This window comes from Leptodactylus fuscus, chromosome 3 (assembly GCF_031893055.1).
Source record: "Leptodactylus fuscus isolate aLepFus1 chromosome 3, aLepFus1.hap2, whole genome shotgun sequence".
Taxonomy (NCBI): domain Eukaryota; kingdom Metazoa; phylum Chordata; class Amphibia; order Anura; family Leptodactylidae; genus Leptodactylus; species Leptodactylus fuscus.
Genome location: NC_134267.1, coordinates 141,253,743 through 141,272,578, shown reverse-complemented (window position 1 = coordinate 141,272,578; position 18,836 = coordinate 141,253,743). Strand labels below are relative to the sequence as shown.

Here is an 18,836-nt window from a genome sequence, read left to right as displayed (position 1 = left end):
AATCTCATCCAAAGCAGAGAATAGTCCTAGAAATTCGTAAATTCATATACTACTGCTTTCTGTTATCTGTACAACACTGTGCTTGGAAATATCCATATATTTTGAATTACAAATGTCCTGAACTATAAGGGTATGTTCACATGCTGGAAAATGAGGAGGAATATCAGTCGGACATTTGTCTTGGATTCCTCTTCAATGTCCACCCTCAACTCCCCAAGGCATAATAAAGAAATTAATATTACTATCCTTAAAAGTACTCAGCAATGGAAAGGATAGCATCCACTTCCGTGGTGGTCTGGGAGGAATCATATTTGCTTTCCCTTTGCTTTCAAAGTTAATGCCACCTTCTTTGTTGTCTGAGGTAGAAAAACGCTAGTTAATACCTTATGGTTTAGTGGCTTAATTGCACCTCAAAGCTACAGCAATGTGTCCTACTATACAGTGGGGAAATAAGTGTAACGTTTCTGCTTGTTTGGGTCTCTGCGCCATCCTCCACTCACATGCTGCGGCACAGGAGGCGTGTTCAGTTACAATTCCTTGCTTTAGCTGCTTCTTGCTCTCTCTGAACACTGCTCTATTCTCTCATCTTTGTAATTGATTTTCCACCACACCCATTTCCTTCACTTTGATTTCCCCCTGCTCTTCTAATATTTAATCTTAGGGCCCCTTCACACGGCGTAAGCGCGCCACTCATTTAGACCCGTACACGCGAGCGCTTCAAAACACATCCTATTCACTTCAATGGGAATGAACGCGAAGCCGGATTTACGCGCTCTCCCATTGAAGTGAATGGGATGTGTTTTGAAGTGCTCTCGTGTACGGGTCTAAATGGGTTGTGCGCTTACGCTGTGTGAAGGGGCCCTTAGCCTTACCTTTGTGATTGACAGCCGATCTACCAATCAAGTCTGGGGCAGGTTCTGGACTTCCTATGAACAAGTCATCAGCCCACACTTGTTGGCTGGTTGGTTCTGTCCTTGCTAAGCTGTTCTCTTGCTATTGTATTACTGACTTCTGACCTTTAGCTTTCCTTGTGAATTCTCTTTTGGATTGCAATTTGGTACTGCTTTGTCTCTCTGGCTTTGATCCTTGGCTTGCGGACTCCTCTTCTATGTTTTGTCTTGTCCTTTTGTTTGAATAATGCATATTTGTTTATAAGTAAGGCAACAACTACTACTGTTGTATTATATGATGAGACATTCTGTCTGTGTTCATGTTGTTAAGTTGTTAAAGTTCTGCTGAAAAGAAAAAGACACTCACAGATAGGATGTTCCTCCCCTTCTTCCTGTGTCTCTCTCTCTCCCTCCACATGTCATGGCTGCACAGGCTGCTGCAGTGTCTCCACAGAACTGGATTCTATAAGTTATAAGCTGTTTGTTGTGCTAAATAAACGCACATTGTTTGCTACTCAAGTGAGACTAGGTGCTGATTAATACCGCTGCTGACACCTTTGCTGTGTAACACTTATTCAGAGAAGGGACTATCTCCCAGTTGTCCCTGTCAATAGCACAGTTGTGGCAAGCAAGTAGAGACAGGAGCTGGGTCGAGTTAGGACTCACTGTTTCTGTCTTTCCCTTCCTCCCTGGTTCAGCAGCAACACTAGGGAATGGCACAACTAGCAAGTCCCTTACAATAAGTACTTGATACACTGGTGATTTTGCAAGTTTTTCCACCTATTAAGAATGATGAGGTCTTTAATTTTTACTATAGGTACACTTCAACTGTGAGAGAATCTAAAAAAAACAATACAGAAAATCACATTGTATGATTTTTAAATAATTTTATTTGCATTTTATTGCGCGAGTTTGATCACCAACCAGCAAGAATTCTAGTTCTCACAAGACTGTTGGTTTTTCTTTAAGAAGCCCTCCTACTCTGCACTCATTACCCATAGGCAAGCAACTTGATGAGAAGGCAACAACTGTTGTAACACATTACACCATAATGGATTAAAATCTTGCAGAGCACACAAGATCCTCCTGTTCAAGTCAATAACCATCTGAATGATCCAGAGGAGGCATGGGAGCAGGTCATGTGGTCAGATGAGACCAAAATAGAACTCCTTGGTTTCAATTCTACTTGCCGAGTTTGGAGGAAGAAGGATGAGTACAACCCTAATAACACGTCCTAACAGTGAAGCATGTGAATGGAAACATCATACTTTAAGGGTGCTTTTCTGCAAAATGAACAAGACCACTGTACCGTATTGAAAGGAGGATGGATGGGACTATGTATCACGAGATTTTGGCTAACAACCTCATTCCCTCAGTAACAGCATTGAAGATGGGTTGTGGCTATGTCTTCCAGCATAACAATGATGCGAAACACACAGCCAGACAACTAAGGAGTAGCTCTGTAAGAAGCATTTCAAGGTCCTGGAGTGACCTAGCCAGTGTGCAGACCTGAACCCAATTGAAAATCTTTAAAGGGAGCTGAAACGCAATGTAGCCCAGTGACGGCCCTGAAAACTGAAAGATCTGCATGGAGGAGTGGGCCAAAATCCCTGCTACAGTGTGTGCAAACTTGGTCAAGAACTACAGGAAACGTCTGACCTCTACAATTCCAAACAAAAGTTTCTGTACCAAATATTAAGTTCTGTTTTGCTATTATATCAAATGCTTATTTCATGCAATAAAATACAACTTAACTATTTAAAAGTCATACAATGTGATTTTCTGGATTTTTTTTTTTTTTTTTTTAGATTCTGTCTCTCACAGTTGAAGTGCACCTACAATAAAAAAAAATGCAGATTTCTCCATTCTTTGTTGGTGGGAAAACTTGCAAAATCACCATTGTATGGTGAGTGTATTTAGAGGACTCAATGTACCCAGCATATGTCAAGGAGTGTCCTTTTGGTATATGACTGTCCTGTATGTATCAGGGCTCGTTCACATCTGCGCCCCGGGTCTCCATTCTGCGGGTTTCCATTTCCTGCACAAAACTGGGCAGGAGACGGAAACCTGCAGTCATGTTTCAAACCGATTCATTTGAATGGGTTTAAAAAATGTCCGTCCGTGAGCGCCGGTGAGCGTTTTATGCTCTCCGTGGCGAAACCATTTTTTTTTTTTAACCGGACACAGTTGGACATGCAGTACTTTGTGTCCGGTTTAAAAAAAAAAAAAAAAAAAAAAAAACAAAAACAAAAAAAAAACAGAAGATGGAAACTGAAAGCGGAGACCCGAACGCTGGTGTGAACCCAGCGTCAGTATACCTTTTTATATATTTACTGCTTAGGGCGGGTTCACACCAGCATCGAAAAACTGGACAGGAGACGGAAACCTGCAGTTTCCAAATCAATTCATTTGAAATGGGTTTGGAACTTGTCTGGCCGTGAGTGCCTTTGAGCGTTTTGTGCTCTCCGCGGCGAAACAGGTTTTTTTTTACCGGACACAAAGTTGGACATGCAGGACTATGTGTCTGGTTAAAAACATAAACGGCTTCACCGCGGAGAGCACAAAATGCTCACAGGTGCTCATGGCCGGACACTGTCTGCCAGGTTTCCGTCTTCTGTCGGCAGAAAATGGAAACCTGAAAGTGGAGGCCGGGGCACAGATGTGAACACGGCCTTAGACACAATTTGTGCAGTCTGACAATCAATGGTAGTAGTAGTGATAGTGGTAGTGCCAAGGGGAATGGTTTTCCTCTGTCTCCACCTATGCAACTTTTTCCCACACCACATCCTAGTGCCAGATCTTCCCCAAGTAATTGATGAACATTCACCTGGATGGCCACATGAAGAGGTGATTCATCAGACCAGGGCATCTTCTTCTATTGCTCCAGTCCTGATCCTCTCACTCCCATTGTAGATGCTTTCAGTCATGCACAGGGATCACCATGGGCACTCTGCACAGCCCCGTACATGTTTTTTTTTTTTTAACACCTTTATATTACAGAGGCAATTGCTTTCAGCAATATGTGTGCATTGTATTCTGTGGGATTGAACCAGACAGCTTTTGCTTCACATGCACATCAGTGACTCCTAGGCGCCCATGATCCTATAACAAATTAATAAGTTGTTCTTCAATTGATCACTTCTGATTGATACTAACCTCTGCACACCTGGAATTTCAGTGCTGAAAAAAAAGTCATTGACTTCAATGAGTTCCTTTTTCTACTAGCAGAAAAAGGAACCCATTGAAGTCAATGGGACTAGCAGAAAAAGGAACCCATTGAAGTCAATGGGACTAGCAGAAAAAGAAACCCATTGAAGTCAATGGGACTAGCAGAAAAAGAAACCCATTTAAGTCAATGGGACTAGCAGAAGGGGAAACCCATTGAAGTTAATGTGAGGCTTTTTTTCAGCGCTGAAATTCCACACTAAATTCCTCACCATTTTCCTCCGCGTGCATGAACCCTTAGATAGTGGAAGCAATTTCCCTATTTGCTTTCATATTCAGAAGGAAAGGTTTTTGCATGGAAAAAAAAATACCATTAATAACATTTACAGTGAGACTTTGTCGCTTATTATTAAAGAATTTGTATCCACTATATATCATGCTGTACTCATATAATTCCTGCATACAGATGTTACTAAACATTGCAAAGGTTAAGTATAATAAATGCTCAAGAAGTGTCACAACTTCTGTGGATCTTAAAAAGATCAAGAACATTGCCAGTAATTCAAGCCTAAGAACAATTTCTTTGTGAGCAGCGAGATGACATGAAGCTGGAAGTAAAGGGATTTGATAGTACATGCTGAATATTCTTGCGCTTCACAGCAGGCCACCTTCGGTTACCATGGGATTCAGACTCCCACAAATTACAGTAACTCGCACTGTTCATTTATAGCCATGCAAATAAAAGTGCTATCTCCGAAAAAGAGGCTGAATCAGAAAAAGCTTGTCTTTTCCTATAGAGTATATTGTACAACATTCAGGGCTCTTTGAAGTCCATCTAAAATATATTTCACGTACCCTTAGGGTACAGTTTGTGACGTTAACATTGAACACTTTTTTATTTACATGAATGTATATGGATCATAAAGTGAAATAGCTAACCTGTAGATACGGACTGGCTTTATGAATAGATAAATCACTAGTAGAGAATAATAGTATTAGTCACATTGTGTACTGCACAATAAACCACAAGGCAGATTAATACCATACAGTTTATTCTTAGGTTGGTTCACTGATGACATTAGCCTGTCTGCATATTACATCCTTCCACCATTTATTTTAAATGTATTACAATTCATTTTCTGTAATATAATGGGTCTTAATTTAATAAGCGTGTTTGTCGTTATAACCCCATATTGGATTTGTGGGCATCAAATCAAAGCCCCATGTCTGAGTGAATCTGATACTACAGTGTTAGCATCACCAGAAATTTCATTAGACAGATTAAATCAATGGTCTGCATGGCCCAGACATGCTCGCTGTACTGTTCTGGTCATGTTTGCCTCCAACTCTCAGAACACTGTGGTAGATTTACTTATATTATCTAAGATTAGAGTGCCGGATGATAGATCAGTCTAAAATACATAATAAAATGTGGTGCAGAGCAAGTATAACAGATTTTTTGTGCAAATGTCAGAATGCAGGTGCATTTAGTTTAATGAATCTCCCCCAAAATACAGCAGAGCATGAAATTTCCAGTTGGGGAATAGGTCCAAACAGGATGATACAACCTAGAGTGTATGTCAATTTACTGATGGATGATGGCTGGAAACCCTAGTTTCTGCCTCAAAGTGACGCCATTTCCACCCTGAATCTGTCTGATTGTTTTCAATAAGACAGAGATTGAAGACGCATGCTGAAAATATGTGTCCTGCACAATCTTTCCGTATTCTGTCTACAGCAAGCATAGTCTAACTCAATGCTACTATGAACTGAGAAAAATAACTGCACCACCACTACATGTGTTGTAGTGATGTTGCTGCACGGTAGCACTGTGTGGTGTCTGATATCCTGCCATCCAGCCTAAGAGAAGCTGCCATGTCACACTGCTGTTCTCCTTAAATGTGAGAAGGCATACGTGGACAGGCAGTTCCTTCCTAGCAATTCATTGACACAGGAGCGATGTCCAAATTTCAAATTTTATTGCAAGGATAGGGTGAAACCGGAAATAGAAAGATAATGCACTTATTATAGTACAGCTGACTCTCCACAAACATGGGCATGAAATACTACATGACTGTAGAAGATGTGAGAAAGTGAAGAGTGTGGTATGGGAGAACAGGTATGTTCCAGCCAGGCAGCTAAAGGGTGTGGGGTAAGACCCACACCAGGGAGGTCAGCTGTGTAATAAAGGCCTAATATTAGGTTGTGTGTCAGGACTAGGAAGTGTGGCACCACACTGACAAAGCTGAGAGTTCCTGTGTGAACTGATCCTGCAAACCAGGTACTATGCCAGTCATTTGATGTTTCCAGAGTGAGAGTCTGGCAGACAGGCTCCTGTAAAGTCAGGGAACGGTTTGTTATGTTATGTTAGTTCGCAGCCAAGAAGGTTTTTGTTTTGATTGTGCCATTGCAAAGGCAGTTTATGCACTGCAAGTGAAATAAACGCTGAACTTGTGTGCAACCCAGTCTCTGTGTCCCTGTTTCCTGCACTGCTACCAAGCATCTACCTGAGCGGTTCCCCACAAAGAGATGAGTGTCCACAGACATATACACAAGGAGGGTACTGCCGTATCTATAACAAGCATAGTCTCTAACTCTTAACTGCTATAAGACATGCAAATGCAATAATATGCATCAACCTATAAACCAAAGAAATTTCCGGCACTCAATGAGTATGCTTCCAAAAGTGAATGTTTATTTTGACAAAACGTTTCGGTCTAGAAGACCTTCGTCAGTTTGTCTGCAAAATATATACAAATATACAGATTGTGATGTATATACACACACACACACACACACAAGTCAAAATTGAAACAAAAAACGAAAACATTGATACAGACATATACTACATATAAAACGATATATACATAAAGTACAAAATATACCAAGGTATAAAACATGGGGTGTCTATGAATTATAATGGATCCAGGTATACATTAGTACATACATAGCGTGAGGGAGCTACAGGTGGATATATAAACGAGTCATGATATAACATGGTATCCGTGATAGTAAGATGATGCAAATATCTGGTGACTAGAGGGTAATTCACAGGGTAGACAGTATATCAAAATGTAAATATGCCAAGGTAAACAGTACAGAACAGTACTTCAATATGTCAGTAATTCGAGGATGGGTGCCTAGCTTACTAAACAGTAACAAGTAACCTAACTCAATGCAGTATCCTAAACAATCTTACCAGTAGGAGATGTGAGTAGCAGGAAGCCAAATGTAGACATGTGGGAAATCCAGAAATGAAGGTGTGTAGGTGGAGGGTGGCTTTATATAGGGTACTGGCGCCAGAAGCCGTCGGGCCGGGAGCCCCGCCCCTATTGGGGGCGTGGCCCCAAGTCCAAAGGTGATATCATCAAATCAGTTCATCAGCAGCAGCTGTTTCACTCAGAACATGCCATTGAGCAACCATGCTGGGAATTAGAAGCTAATGAGCATAAACTATTTGGATAAATGGCCAGTAGACGGAGATATTACAAGCTGAACATAAAACACAATTAAATTGCATAACCTAGGCTGCAGAAGGCATACCACTGCCACTGATTCAGTCACAGAACCTACTAAACGAGTTACTCAGCCCCATTCATCCGAGCCTAGTCAGCGAGTGAAAGCTGTGCGAAAAGCTGGCCAGAGGAAATTTGTGGCAGAACTCCACCCCTGCTCACTTTTCACCATGTGAACATACCCTTATATGACTTTTCTTTATCTACAGTCAAGACTACGGCAAATTGTTCCTAGTGGTTGTAATAAGAATTTTGCTGCATATGAGATATTAAGAACCCATCCCCTTTGTACATCCCTGGTATCCCAATATACACTTCTTGCTTTAACAAAAAAAAAAAAAAAAAAGTGAAAACTGTTTCAAATTGCTTATTTGACTGTTTAACTGTTATAGGGTATAAATCAGATATGTCATAACAATCCCATGAGCTGTAGCCATTTTGATGAACAGCCATTACTTTTAGCAGAAATATGCCCTTGTTGCAAATTCTCTGAAAATAGGTACAAACCGGTTTTTTTTTGTTTTTTTTGCATTGTATGGAGATCTATCAAGACGTTAGGTTGATCTTGATAGGTTATAGTGGTACTGTATACCTTTATATACTCTCTAGAGCAGTGTTTCTTAATTTGTTCAGACTCGGGGCACCTCTACCTTATCATTTTTTACTAAAAGGCAAAAGATAATATACATTTATAAATTGATTTAGTAAAATAAATAAATCTCATTCTGTAGGCCCACTGTACAGCTACATACAAATATTACATACAAATTAATTTTTTTTAGTAGCTTGCTGCTTAGGCCTTGCTTAGCACCGTTTTTGTCCTAGGCATGCTCTCAGTATCCTCAGTGGCTCTTGCTTTGTACTTGCCCTCTTAGCTTTGTGCATCAGCAATATGTGCTCAGAGAGTGCCAGTCCTCAGGCAGCAGCAGGTGGCGCCCTGTCTCAGGGCCCAATACAAGATTCACCTGGTACCTCTGTGGTTCAGTTCCTGATTGATTGATACCTGGTTGCATGTATCCCTATACTCACATGTTACACATTGATGTGGTTTTCTTATAAATTTCCAAAATTGTGTCAAAAACCCTGTAGTGTTGCTTTGATTTTAAAAACTGCATTAACTCACTCACAACATGTGAATACAGCCTTCATTCCATGGCTGTGAAAGAATTCTAAATCAATTTGTATGGCCTATTATTTTTGAATGTGTTAATATATGTATACTTATTATACAAAAGAAAACCTGTCCTAATTAGCAGTTTATATATAGTTGAATGATCCAAAGTAGATTTGCTTGTTTAGAATATTAGCCCAATACGTGACATATTTATTACAATCCTAAATGTATTTGAGTTTATTGTTAAACCAATGAAACCTGCCAGCACAGAGTAGATGGATGAAGGTAGGGAAGGAATGGCTAGTGTAAGGGTGTATGGTCTACTTAATCCACATTTCCCAATACGCTTTTACAATCTTGCTTTTTTCCTTAAAGGTTTTACCTGGGATTCTGCAGAAGCATTGCTGTATTTTGCCCGACAGGAACACAGGTAAAGAAAATGCTTTTATTTTATTTTTATAAAACAAAACATTGGCATATAATTATTATTCTGTAAGATTATGACAATGTATATACTATGTATGTATGCGGTATGTGGTCTGTTCCGCACAGCAGTTTTGCACTTGTTTTTTGTCCTGTTTCCTATTTCCATGACGAATGAATACTGACTGTCGCTTAATTGGACAATATAACCTCATTTCTACCAAATAAAACAATTCTGAATAAAAAATCAGAAAGTATTGCTCACAGCATGAGGTCACTTTCAGGTAACACTAGAGAACCCCTAGACGACACAGCAACTTTCCATTTTTTTGTTTTCATTTATACCTTCCCACTTTCTATGAGCTATTCAATTCACCAAATGTGTTGTTCAATTTTCCATATAATGTAATATAAAACAGTGAAAAATTATTTGTGGGGTGGAATGGGAAAAGAAACACAATATCCCCATTGTTTTAGGGTTTTGTTCTCACAATGTTTTCTGTGCAGTAAAATGTTAACTTTATGCGGTAGGTCATTACAATTCGGAGGAGAACAAACTTATATAGCTTTTATACTTCCAAAAAATTTGATTTGCTTTGCGATACTGCATTCTGATACAAATAAGTTTTTCATATTTTCATCTACAGAGTTGTGTAAGTGTTCTGCTTTTTTGTTCACATATGAAAAAGCAGCTATTACTCAGCTGCAACACTTGAGCTCTGTGTGTCTGAAAATCTTAGTTTTTTATTTAGTCAGTGGCTTTCAAAGTCTTTACAAGAGCTGGCACATAAAGGGTAAAGTCAAAACCTATAAAAATTGCTCCTCAGATTTATTTCTATGCTCACAGCCTTACAAATTTAAAGACAGACCAGCGCTCATCATAAATAAATAAATAAATAAATAAATAGATAACACCTTGCACCATTTTGCATGTCCGAGGCTTCTTCCAGGGCATAATTGTAATGATGAGCGCTGTTCTGTTGTGTAAGTAAGTAATTATGTGTGTGTGTATATATATATATATATATATATATATATATATATATATATATATATATATATATATCTCCTACTCTGGATGGTCTGTACTGTGTTTTCTATAATATAATATAATATAATATATTGTAGTTCAAGTGATTGATGTCCAGTCATGACTGGCGATGCCAATTGTTTGAAAGATGGTGGCCCCTATATAATATAAGGGCTTAGATGCGGTCGTAGGTGTCAGCTATAATACACAACCGCTCATGTACAATATAAAGCAAGCTCAGCTCCTCAGGCTGTTTTTGTTAAAATACAAATGAGCTCTTTGGAGAAATGAGGACATTGCTGCTTACCCCTTTGGAGCAATGGCAATGCCATTTTGCATATTGACAGAAACAGCAGTATCTCAGTAACAGAGTCACCATTTCCCAGGGAAAAAACACTGTTTGATTCAGGTGACATTAACTTATCTATCTGCATGGCTCGGTTGAGAGGCTGAGTTATGGTGACATGTTCTGTAACTTATGTACTGTAACTTTTCAGGTGTTTGCAGGGATCTTGCAGCCACCTTGGTTTGCTTTGCCCCCAATGACTAAAAACAAACTTTAGGCTACGGCCCGACGGGCCGCAAATGCTGTGCTAAAGCGCTGCGGGAACAACTGCAGCGGGAACGCATCGCAGTTGTTCCTGCAGCACTTTGAACAGAAAGTTCAGTTTTCCTCCGTGGACTTTCTGTTAAAATTATATCTACGGGAATGCCACTGGCGTTTCCGTAGATAGAATTGACATGCTCTGATTTCCAAAAATGCGCCGATTTTGGAAATAACAGTGTGTTTGGGGGTTTTTTTGTCCACAAAGTGGGCATGGGATTTGCATGAATCCCATCCTCTTTGCAAGTACTGTAAAATGCCACGATTTTTCCCATGGCGTTTCCGTCTTGGGAAAATTGCGGCGTTTCCGGCCCGTGGTGCCCCGGCCTAAGGCTAAGGCCCCACGTAGTGTCCTGTAGGGAAAAAATCTCTGTGGGAATGCAGGTACTACTAGTTGTGTCTGAACATACCCTCATGACTGCAATTTACCATCATTTCAAATAATTACACTTTTAGAAATAATACCTAGCTTTCCCCATCTACTTGCTCCTCCATGTTTCATGGACGTGTGTGCCAAATTGCCGGTTTAGCCAGTTATGCTGCGTTCACACTTGTGCCGCTGTCCTTCCTTTGTGTTTCCACCTAAATCCCTGAAACAACTGCATAGGGACGGCTTACTGGCGGTCAGTTTAAAAATCCATTCATTTATATTGGTTTTTAAATCAAACCATGAGTGCCCGTATGCAGTCTCTCCGCCGTGAAACCATTTTTTTTGCACAGACACAAAGTTGGACATGCAGGACTGTGTGTCCAAAAAAAAAACCATGCCAGACCAGTTGGTTACACTTTCAAAGTTCAATAAAATAAAAAAGCATATGAAATATCAATAGAAATTGATGAAGCATCAAGCTATCATTTAGGCAGGGGGCCCCACACTGTGTTTTACATTCACTGCAAATCCCATCCACACCTTATGGAAAAATATAGGCTACGGACATGCTGCAATTTCCAAAACCATTGTGGTTTAGGAACTTGCAGCATGTCAATTATACCTGTGGAAACATCGGCGTTTTCACTGTAGGTATATTTGAAGTTGAAAATTCATAGAGGAAACCTCTGTGCAAAGGAAATCTATGTGACTTTCTGTGGGAAAAACCGCAATGTGTTGCCGACACAGTTATTCCTGCAGCACTTTCTGCTGTAGTCTGCTAAGTGGGCCTTTAACCTTAAAGGAATTTTCCAGAAATTTGATATTGATAATTTACCCTTTGTTTAGGTCATCAATAGAGATGAGCGAGTAGTATTTGATCGAGTAGGTATTCGATCAAATACTACGGTATTCGAAATACTCATACTCAATCGAGTACCACTCACTGTTCGAATGTAAAAGTTCGATGCAGAACCAGCATTGATTGGCAAAATGCTATACAGTCGGCCAATCAACGTTGGTTCTTCTCCTACCTTTAGAAGTCTTCTCCGTGCAGCTTCCCCGCGGCGTCCTCCGGCTCTGAATTCACTCTGCCAGGCATTGGGCCTGGGCAGAGCCGACTGCGCATGTCCGCTTGTAGTGCCTGGCAGAGTGAATTCAGAGCCGGAAGATGCTGCGGGGACGCTGCAAGGAGAAGACTTCTCGGAGGATCCAGCCCGACCCTCACGCGTGGACTTGGTAAGTATAATTTGATCGAACGTTGCCAACCCCTGAAACGAGCATTTTCCCCCCATAGACTATAATAGGGTTCGATATTCGAGTAGTCGAATATTGAGGGGCTACTCGAAATGAATATCGAACCTCAAACATTTTACTGTTCGCTCATCTCTAGTCATCAATAGTAAATCAGTGGGGTTCTGACACCTACAACCTCCAATGATTAGCTGTTTGAGGAATCTGCAATTTTTGGGCAAGCACTGGGGCCTCTTCACTGTAAGCCAAGCACAGTGCCATACTTTTTATAGTGGCTGTGCTTGGTATTGCAGCTCATACCCATTCACTTGAATATGTCGGAAGCAAATGGCCTATTTTTAAACCAAGCGTGTTAAACATATTTGTTACACATTTTTGATGAAATTTTAAAAAATAGACTGCAACAGATATATCCTTTACATCACATACAGGATTAAGATAAAAGATAACATCTCCATAGATAACACCCCTGACCTATCATTGCATCCACTGCTAACAATAGATTGGGGTGGGCAATTAATTTTCCCATGGGGCCGCATAAGAAATTGAAACTATGAGTGGGGGCCACTCGGTGGCTCAGTGACATTCGTTTTTTAAGTGGGACAGAGTTGGAGACAGGACATGTGAGTCACGAACACAGGTAGAAGCTCGGCCAAATACTGCAACAGCTTCACACAGCTTATTGCCAGAGGTGCCCGTGTCAGGAAAACCCGATCCATTAAATTGACTGACACAGGAAAAAAATATGATATCTCAGAGTGCCAATGACAAATGATGATTTAAAAAAAACACAAAAAAAATAACACACCCAAAACAACAGTGTATAGGCATTAAATAAGAGCAGCAGAATATTGTCTTTCAAAAAAGCTATCGCGTAATACTTATGCTACAGTTACGTAGCGAGTTGTCTTTTTTATATAATATTTGCTCTTTAATAGTATACTGTCATCTTCATAGACTGCAGAAATGATGTGGTCGGTACTAATGGCATAATAAAGTGCAGAGAGGTCCAGCATTAGCAGAATACCTTTGAGGATAGAACCCATATATTTATATGGCATTGCAATCAATTCATCTGCTTTTTATACATCTTTTCTGTCATATATAATTTCAGAAAATAGCGGTGCACTAAATTTAGATGTATATAGTTATTTCACCTGGTAGAAGTTTATAAATGCTGTAAATACATGGAGACATTCATTCTGCAATACAATGGAGTAGGGCCATTTATTGGTGCTCGTAAAACCAACAGACTATTTCATGACAAGGCCATAATTCCAATATTTGTGTTACTGTATTGCCTTTCAGAAAACCATGTGCAATAAAAAAAAAAAATGGTATATAATTATAATAATGTTCTAATTCAATTTGGTTCAAAAAACCTTTTTCACAATTCATATATGCAGCATCCCAGAGCATACTACTAAACATTGCAAGGTTAGTCCGGCGTCTAGTGTTCAAAGTCTAGGTCCAAGTCCAGGTCCAGCTCAGTCTTCAGTTGCAGAGTTCAGAGTCCAACAGCCATCTTGCATACGCCATGCTGAGTGAGACAACAGGAGAACTCATCCTAGAACCTAAAGAACCAAGCCATCTTATTCCAGGTATATCCGGAGACAGTCTCAGAGTTAGTGAGAGAACTTGAGGTGTCACTGAACGACATCTGTGTCTGTGCCATTAGGAGCTACAGAGGTACCCGACAGGAGTATTGAATATGGGCCTACCTTCCAGGTCCCTGGGTTTTGCTATCAGGACTCATAGCCCCACTATACTCCCCTATCTGCTGAGTTAGGGAGTAGGAGGAGAGGAGAAAAGTACGTTTAGTACTTCAGAGTCTAAATTACACTTGAGAGGTCCCCTTTCCAACAAGGCGTGCCCCAGGGGAGAAAACAAGGACTCTACCGCATCCAACAGGTAGAACTGCAGGACCCCCTTATCCAACGTATGAGCGTATCAGGCCTAGCTGGCGGCACACTCCGTGTCGTGTTACCACGCGGTCTGATTCCCTCCACTGGGTTGCTGCAACAGTATATTTCCTCCTGATGTCCCAGCATGACATTCTGTGTGATGATCATGTGACACTGTACAGAGTTATAAATTATTACTTTTATACTAGTCTCACACTAGCACTGCCTGTCTGTTCTAGTCCATTGGAGGACAAGGGGAGTGCTAATATAACAGTAAGATAGCGGTTACATAGGGAGCCCAGTGGACCCCATTAACTGTTGTCCATCTATTTCAGGTAGACATTGCAATGGAGTCTCCTACTGAAACTCTGGCACAAATATAAATGTAGCCCCCCCCCCCCCCCACACACACACACTATGCTATAAATGGACTTTGTGCTATATTTGGCACTGTATTTTGTATTCAGTGAAGAGGATTTGGCACATACCCAAATGCTGTGGTCTCTTCAAATAGCTGATCTGTGGAGGATCCTCACCAATCACAATCATGCCTCTGAAACCCCCTTAAATCATCACTTGTTCACAATTTTCCAGATCCAACTGAACCTTTCTCAAGCAAGTACAAAGTACAATGATAAAATGTACCAAGATAAAATGATACTTTAACATTAAACTAACCCCCCCCCCCACACACACACACACCTAAATTCTAATTTAATTAAAAAAAAAAAATGTTTGTTCGCAGGGGCAAATTTTCTGATTTTCTAGTGACGTTCCATTTCCCCTTTTCTGGAAATGGGACTTCACCAATATCCCCCCCACACACAAACCCCATCATACTTACCCATGAAGAGGAGAAGGAGTTGGCCTCCTGCGCCTGTGCAATAGAGCTGGATTGCCAGCATGTCAGCACTCTGACACTATTGCACGTGAGCTGACAGATGATATGAGAAGGACAGAAGGATCTACTGTGCCCAGAAGATTCAGAGAGGAAGACAGGTAAGTTATGTAGGTAGGGTAGTAGTGGGGGACTAGCTAGGGAAATAGGGAGGGGGTGTGAGAGAGGAATGGGGACAGAGTGAGACGGGGATTTGAATGAACAGCAATGCAGCATGATAGTTGTAGATAAAAGAGAAACCCAGAAAACACTGCTAAATGTTAGGAAATGTGCATTAGAAACAGGGGTAGGCTGAGACCCCAGATAAAAGTCTGCAGGAAAAAAGCGATGCAGAATTTCTTTTTTAATGTTGATTGTAAGCCCCATATAGGGCTCACGGTATAGATTTTTTCCCTATCAGTATGTCTTTGTAGAATGGGAGAAAATCCATGCAAACATGGGGAGAACATACAAACTCCTTGTAGATGTTATCCTTGGCAGGATTCAAACCCAGGACTCCAGGGCTGCAAGGCCGCAGTGCTAACCATTGAGCGACTGTATTGCCCCCCCAATTTTTTTCTCACAGTGCCTTTCACAGAAGTTCTGCAGAGTTTTCCTGCTACAATGATACCTATAGTGAATAGTGAAACTGTCGTTTCCGTAGGTATAATTGACATGCTGCAATTTCTTAGAGGTTTTTCTAGGCTTTCCTTAGGATCAATAATGGATTGGTGAGGTCAACTCTTAGGCCTCCCACTGATCAGTAAGTTGAATAGCAGCATTCAGGTGAGTGCTGAAGCCATTCACAGAAAACCACGCACTGCATCAACTATTACCACTATAAAAGTGCTTATGCTTGGTATCATAGCTCAGTCCATTTCCTTCAAGCAGCTGATCAGTGGAGACCCTCTGTGTCAGACCCCTGCTGATCTTCAATTGATAAGCTATCATAAAGTCATCAATTAACAAAGCATGGAAAAACTCTCTTTAATTCTTTCCAGCTGGTGACATTTTTAAATTTTTTGGCTCCCTGCCTTCCAAACCCTTTTATTTTTCCGTTCACAGAGCCATATGAAGGTGGTACCATTTATTATTCTGTACAATGTACTGGGAAGCTGGAAAAAATTCTGAATTGGGTGGAATTGGAGAAAACTGTGCATTTGTGTGACTTTCTTATGGGCTTCCTTTTTTTATGATACTCACTGTGCAGCCAAAATAACATGTCAGCTGTATTCTATGCTTTGGTTTGATACAAAATATCAGCATTTGTGTGACAGGCTGCATAAAGCCTATCATATAAATCATATCCAAACAAGTCTTGAAGCCTTTAACAGGCTCCCGGCTTTCATGGCAACGGAATATGGCAATGGATCCTACCCATACTAGCTGCATCCATGCACCACCGGGAAAATGGTACCTTGGTCAGCTTGAACTGAGGCGCCTGGGGCCTTAATGCTCGCGAGCAGCAGTGCCCGCATAATACAAATCATACATAATAAAATCAGTGACTGTATAATACAGCAGAGACCCGGCGGCTGCTCACAAGCTATATTTAAATACTCGACATCTACCGTACTATTACTGCAGATGTTGGGAAGCAGTTAAAATGTGTATGAGGGTTTTCAATAGGAAATGTGTACAAATTAATTTATTATATTTGGTGTTAGGAAATGTATTTTAGGTTCATAGTTAGGAAGTGGGTTTCAGGTTAGGGTTACAAAATATCTACAGATTAATTTACTGGGGTAAGCTTTGGAAATTTGTATTAAGGTTAGGAAATGTAAACAGATTACGTTTCCCTATATGTTAGAGGCAAATTGTAAAAGAGAAGACTTAAAGAGGACCTTTCCCCACCTCCATGAAGTCCAGCTTTTGTTTTATCAATAAATAGGTGCTGCTCCACTGATTCTGGAACAGCTGGAATTTTTTCTCTAGCCCCCACCGTTTCTTTGATGCCTGACACACTGTTTAGGTTTAGTACTGTCAGGAGAGCATTGTCAGGCAGGAGCAGACAAGGGGAGCGATTCTGAGCTCTGACACTGGCTGCCTAGGATTGGAGCTCTGAATCTTGTTCCCCTGTCTGACACCGCCCTTCTGACATTGCGGAGCTCAAATAGCACATCGGGCATCAAAACTAAAATTGGTGGAAGTGATGAAGGTTCCTCTTTAAATGATGGAAGGTTTCAGATAACAATGAAGTTACTATTTCTTACTTTGCCTTTAAACACAATAGGGAATTTATAGAGTGCATGGGCTTGTATTTTATCTTTTGCCTATAATATGTACTATATTAAATATTGTACTTACTATATATTTACTATTCTGACTCTTACAGGTAGTAAATGCAAACATGATAAGTATCCTTGATACTTAAGAGTATAATCATTTGTAAACCAGATGTCTGCTGTTTGTATAACCATATGTAAACGACATTTCAGCTCCACTGAGCCTTTGTCAAGCCATATATTCGATAACTGTCTGCATGATGACCATGATGACTTATCTCTTCTGGATACTTGATTGTGTAATGGAATATGATGTGTATTAGGGGTGGTCTCATTATCCACAGGATAGGGGGATAAGTTGGGGAGCCAACTAACATCCCCCAGTAATGCGGAGATCAGGGGTCTGAAAGTCTACTACCATGTTTCCCCGATAGTAAGACACCCCCGATAGTAAGACGTAGCGGGGGTTTTAGGGAGGTCGGCTAATGTAAGACATACCCCGAAAGTAAGACACTGTCTTACTTTCAGGGGGGTGTTACTACCGTATCGGGGAAACATGGGGCTCCGCTGTGCTGTGAGAGCCGGGGGGAACTCCCCCTCCCTCCCTGATAATGCTCGTCTATGGACGAGTACTGCGAGCAGATGGAGGGGGCGTTCCCCCCAGCTCTCACAGCACAGCGCTGTGAAGAAGGACTTTGCCGGCGGCCGCTTAACCCCCCGCGTGCCAGCCGCTTCTATTCATTTCAATGGCACGCTTCCATTGAAATGAATGGAAGCTCTCGGCACGCGAGGAGTTAAAGGGATTCTTCCATTAAAAGAAGTTCTTTCCTCTGACCACGTCGGAATAGCCTTAAAAAAGGCTATTCGTCTCCTACCTGTTGCCATAGCCAGCGCCGCCGCCTTCCTCAGCTGCATCCGCCCCGTCTGTGTCCCCGTCGGGCCTCATGGATGACGCATGCGCAGTCGGCTCTAACAGGCTCTCACAGCCAGAGCCGACTGCGCATGCGTCATCCATGAGGCCCAAAGAAGAGACAGACGGGGCGGACGCAGCTGAGGAAGAAGGCGGCGCTGGCTATGGCAACAAGTAGGAGACGAATAGCCTTTTTTAAGGCTATTCCGATGTGGTCAGAGGAAAGAACTTCTTTTAATGGTAGAATCCCATTAAGCGGCGGCCACCGGCAAAGTCTGCCTGCCGCTTCCATACATTGCAATGGGAGCGCGCTATTCAAATAGTTTTCGCGCATCTCTAACTTCAATTGTAAGAAGTTACAATTGAAGTTAGAGATGAACGAATACTATTTGAATAGCATGCTCCCATTGCAATGTATGGAAGCGGCAGGCAGACTTTGCCGACGGCCGCCGCTTATCTCCTCGTGTGCCGCCGCTTCAATCCATATGATTGATGATGATGGGGGGTGAGGGAGAAGGGTGGTTGGTTTTCCCAATATAAGACATACCCCGAAAGTAA

The 18,836-nt window shown here is 41.2% G+C and overlaps 1 protein-coding gene across 2 annotated transcripts in view; it reads left to right on the top strand.

The window, feature by feature from the left end:
- The window catches only part of DLGAP2 (DLG associated protein 2), a 748,630-nt gene that overhangs the window by 107,763 nt on the left and 622,031 nt on the right, over positions 1 to 18,836 (top strand). The window contains exon 3 of one of the 2 annotated variants that reach the window (XM_075268420.1): positions 9,060 to 9,114. In XM_075268420.1, the coding sequence (XP_075124521.1) occupies positions 9,060 to 9,114 (55 nt within the window). Of the gene's footprint in view, positions 1 to 9,059; positions 9,115 to 18,836 lie in introns of those variants that run through there. The other variant, XM_075268423.1, reaches the window with a different exon arrangement.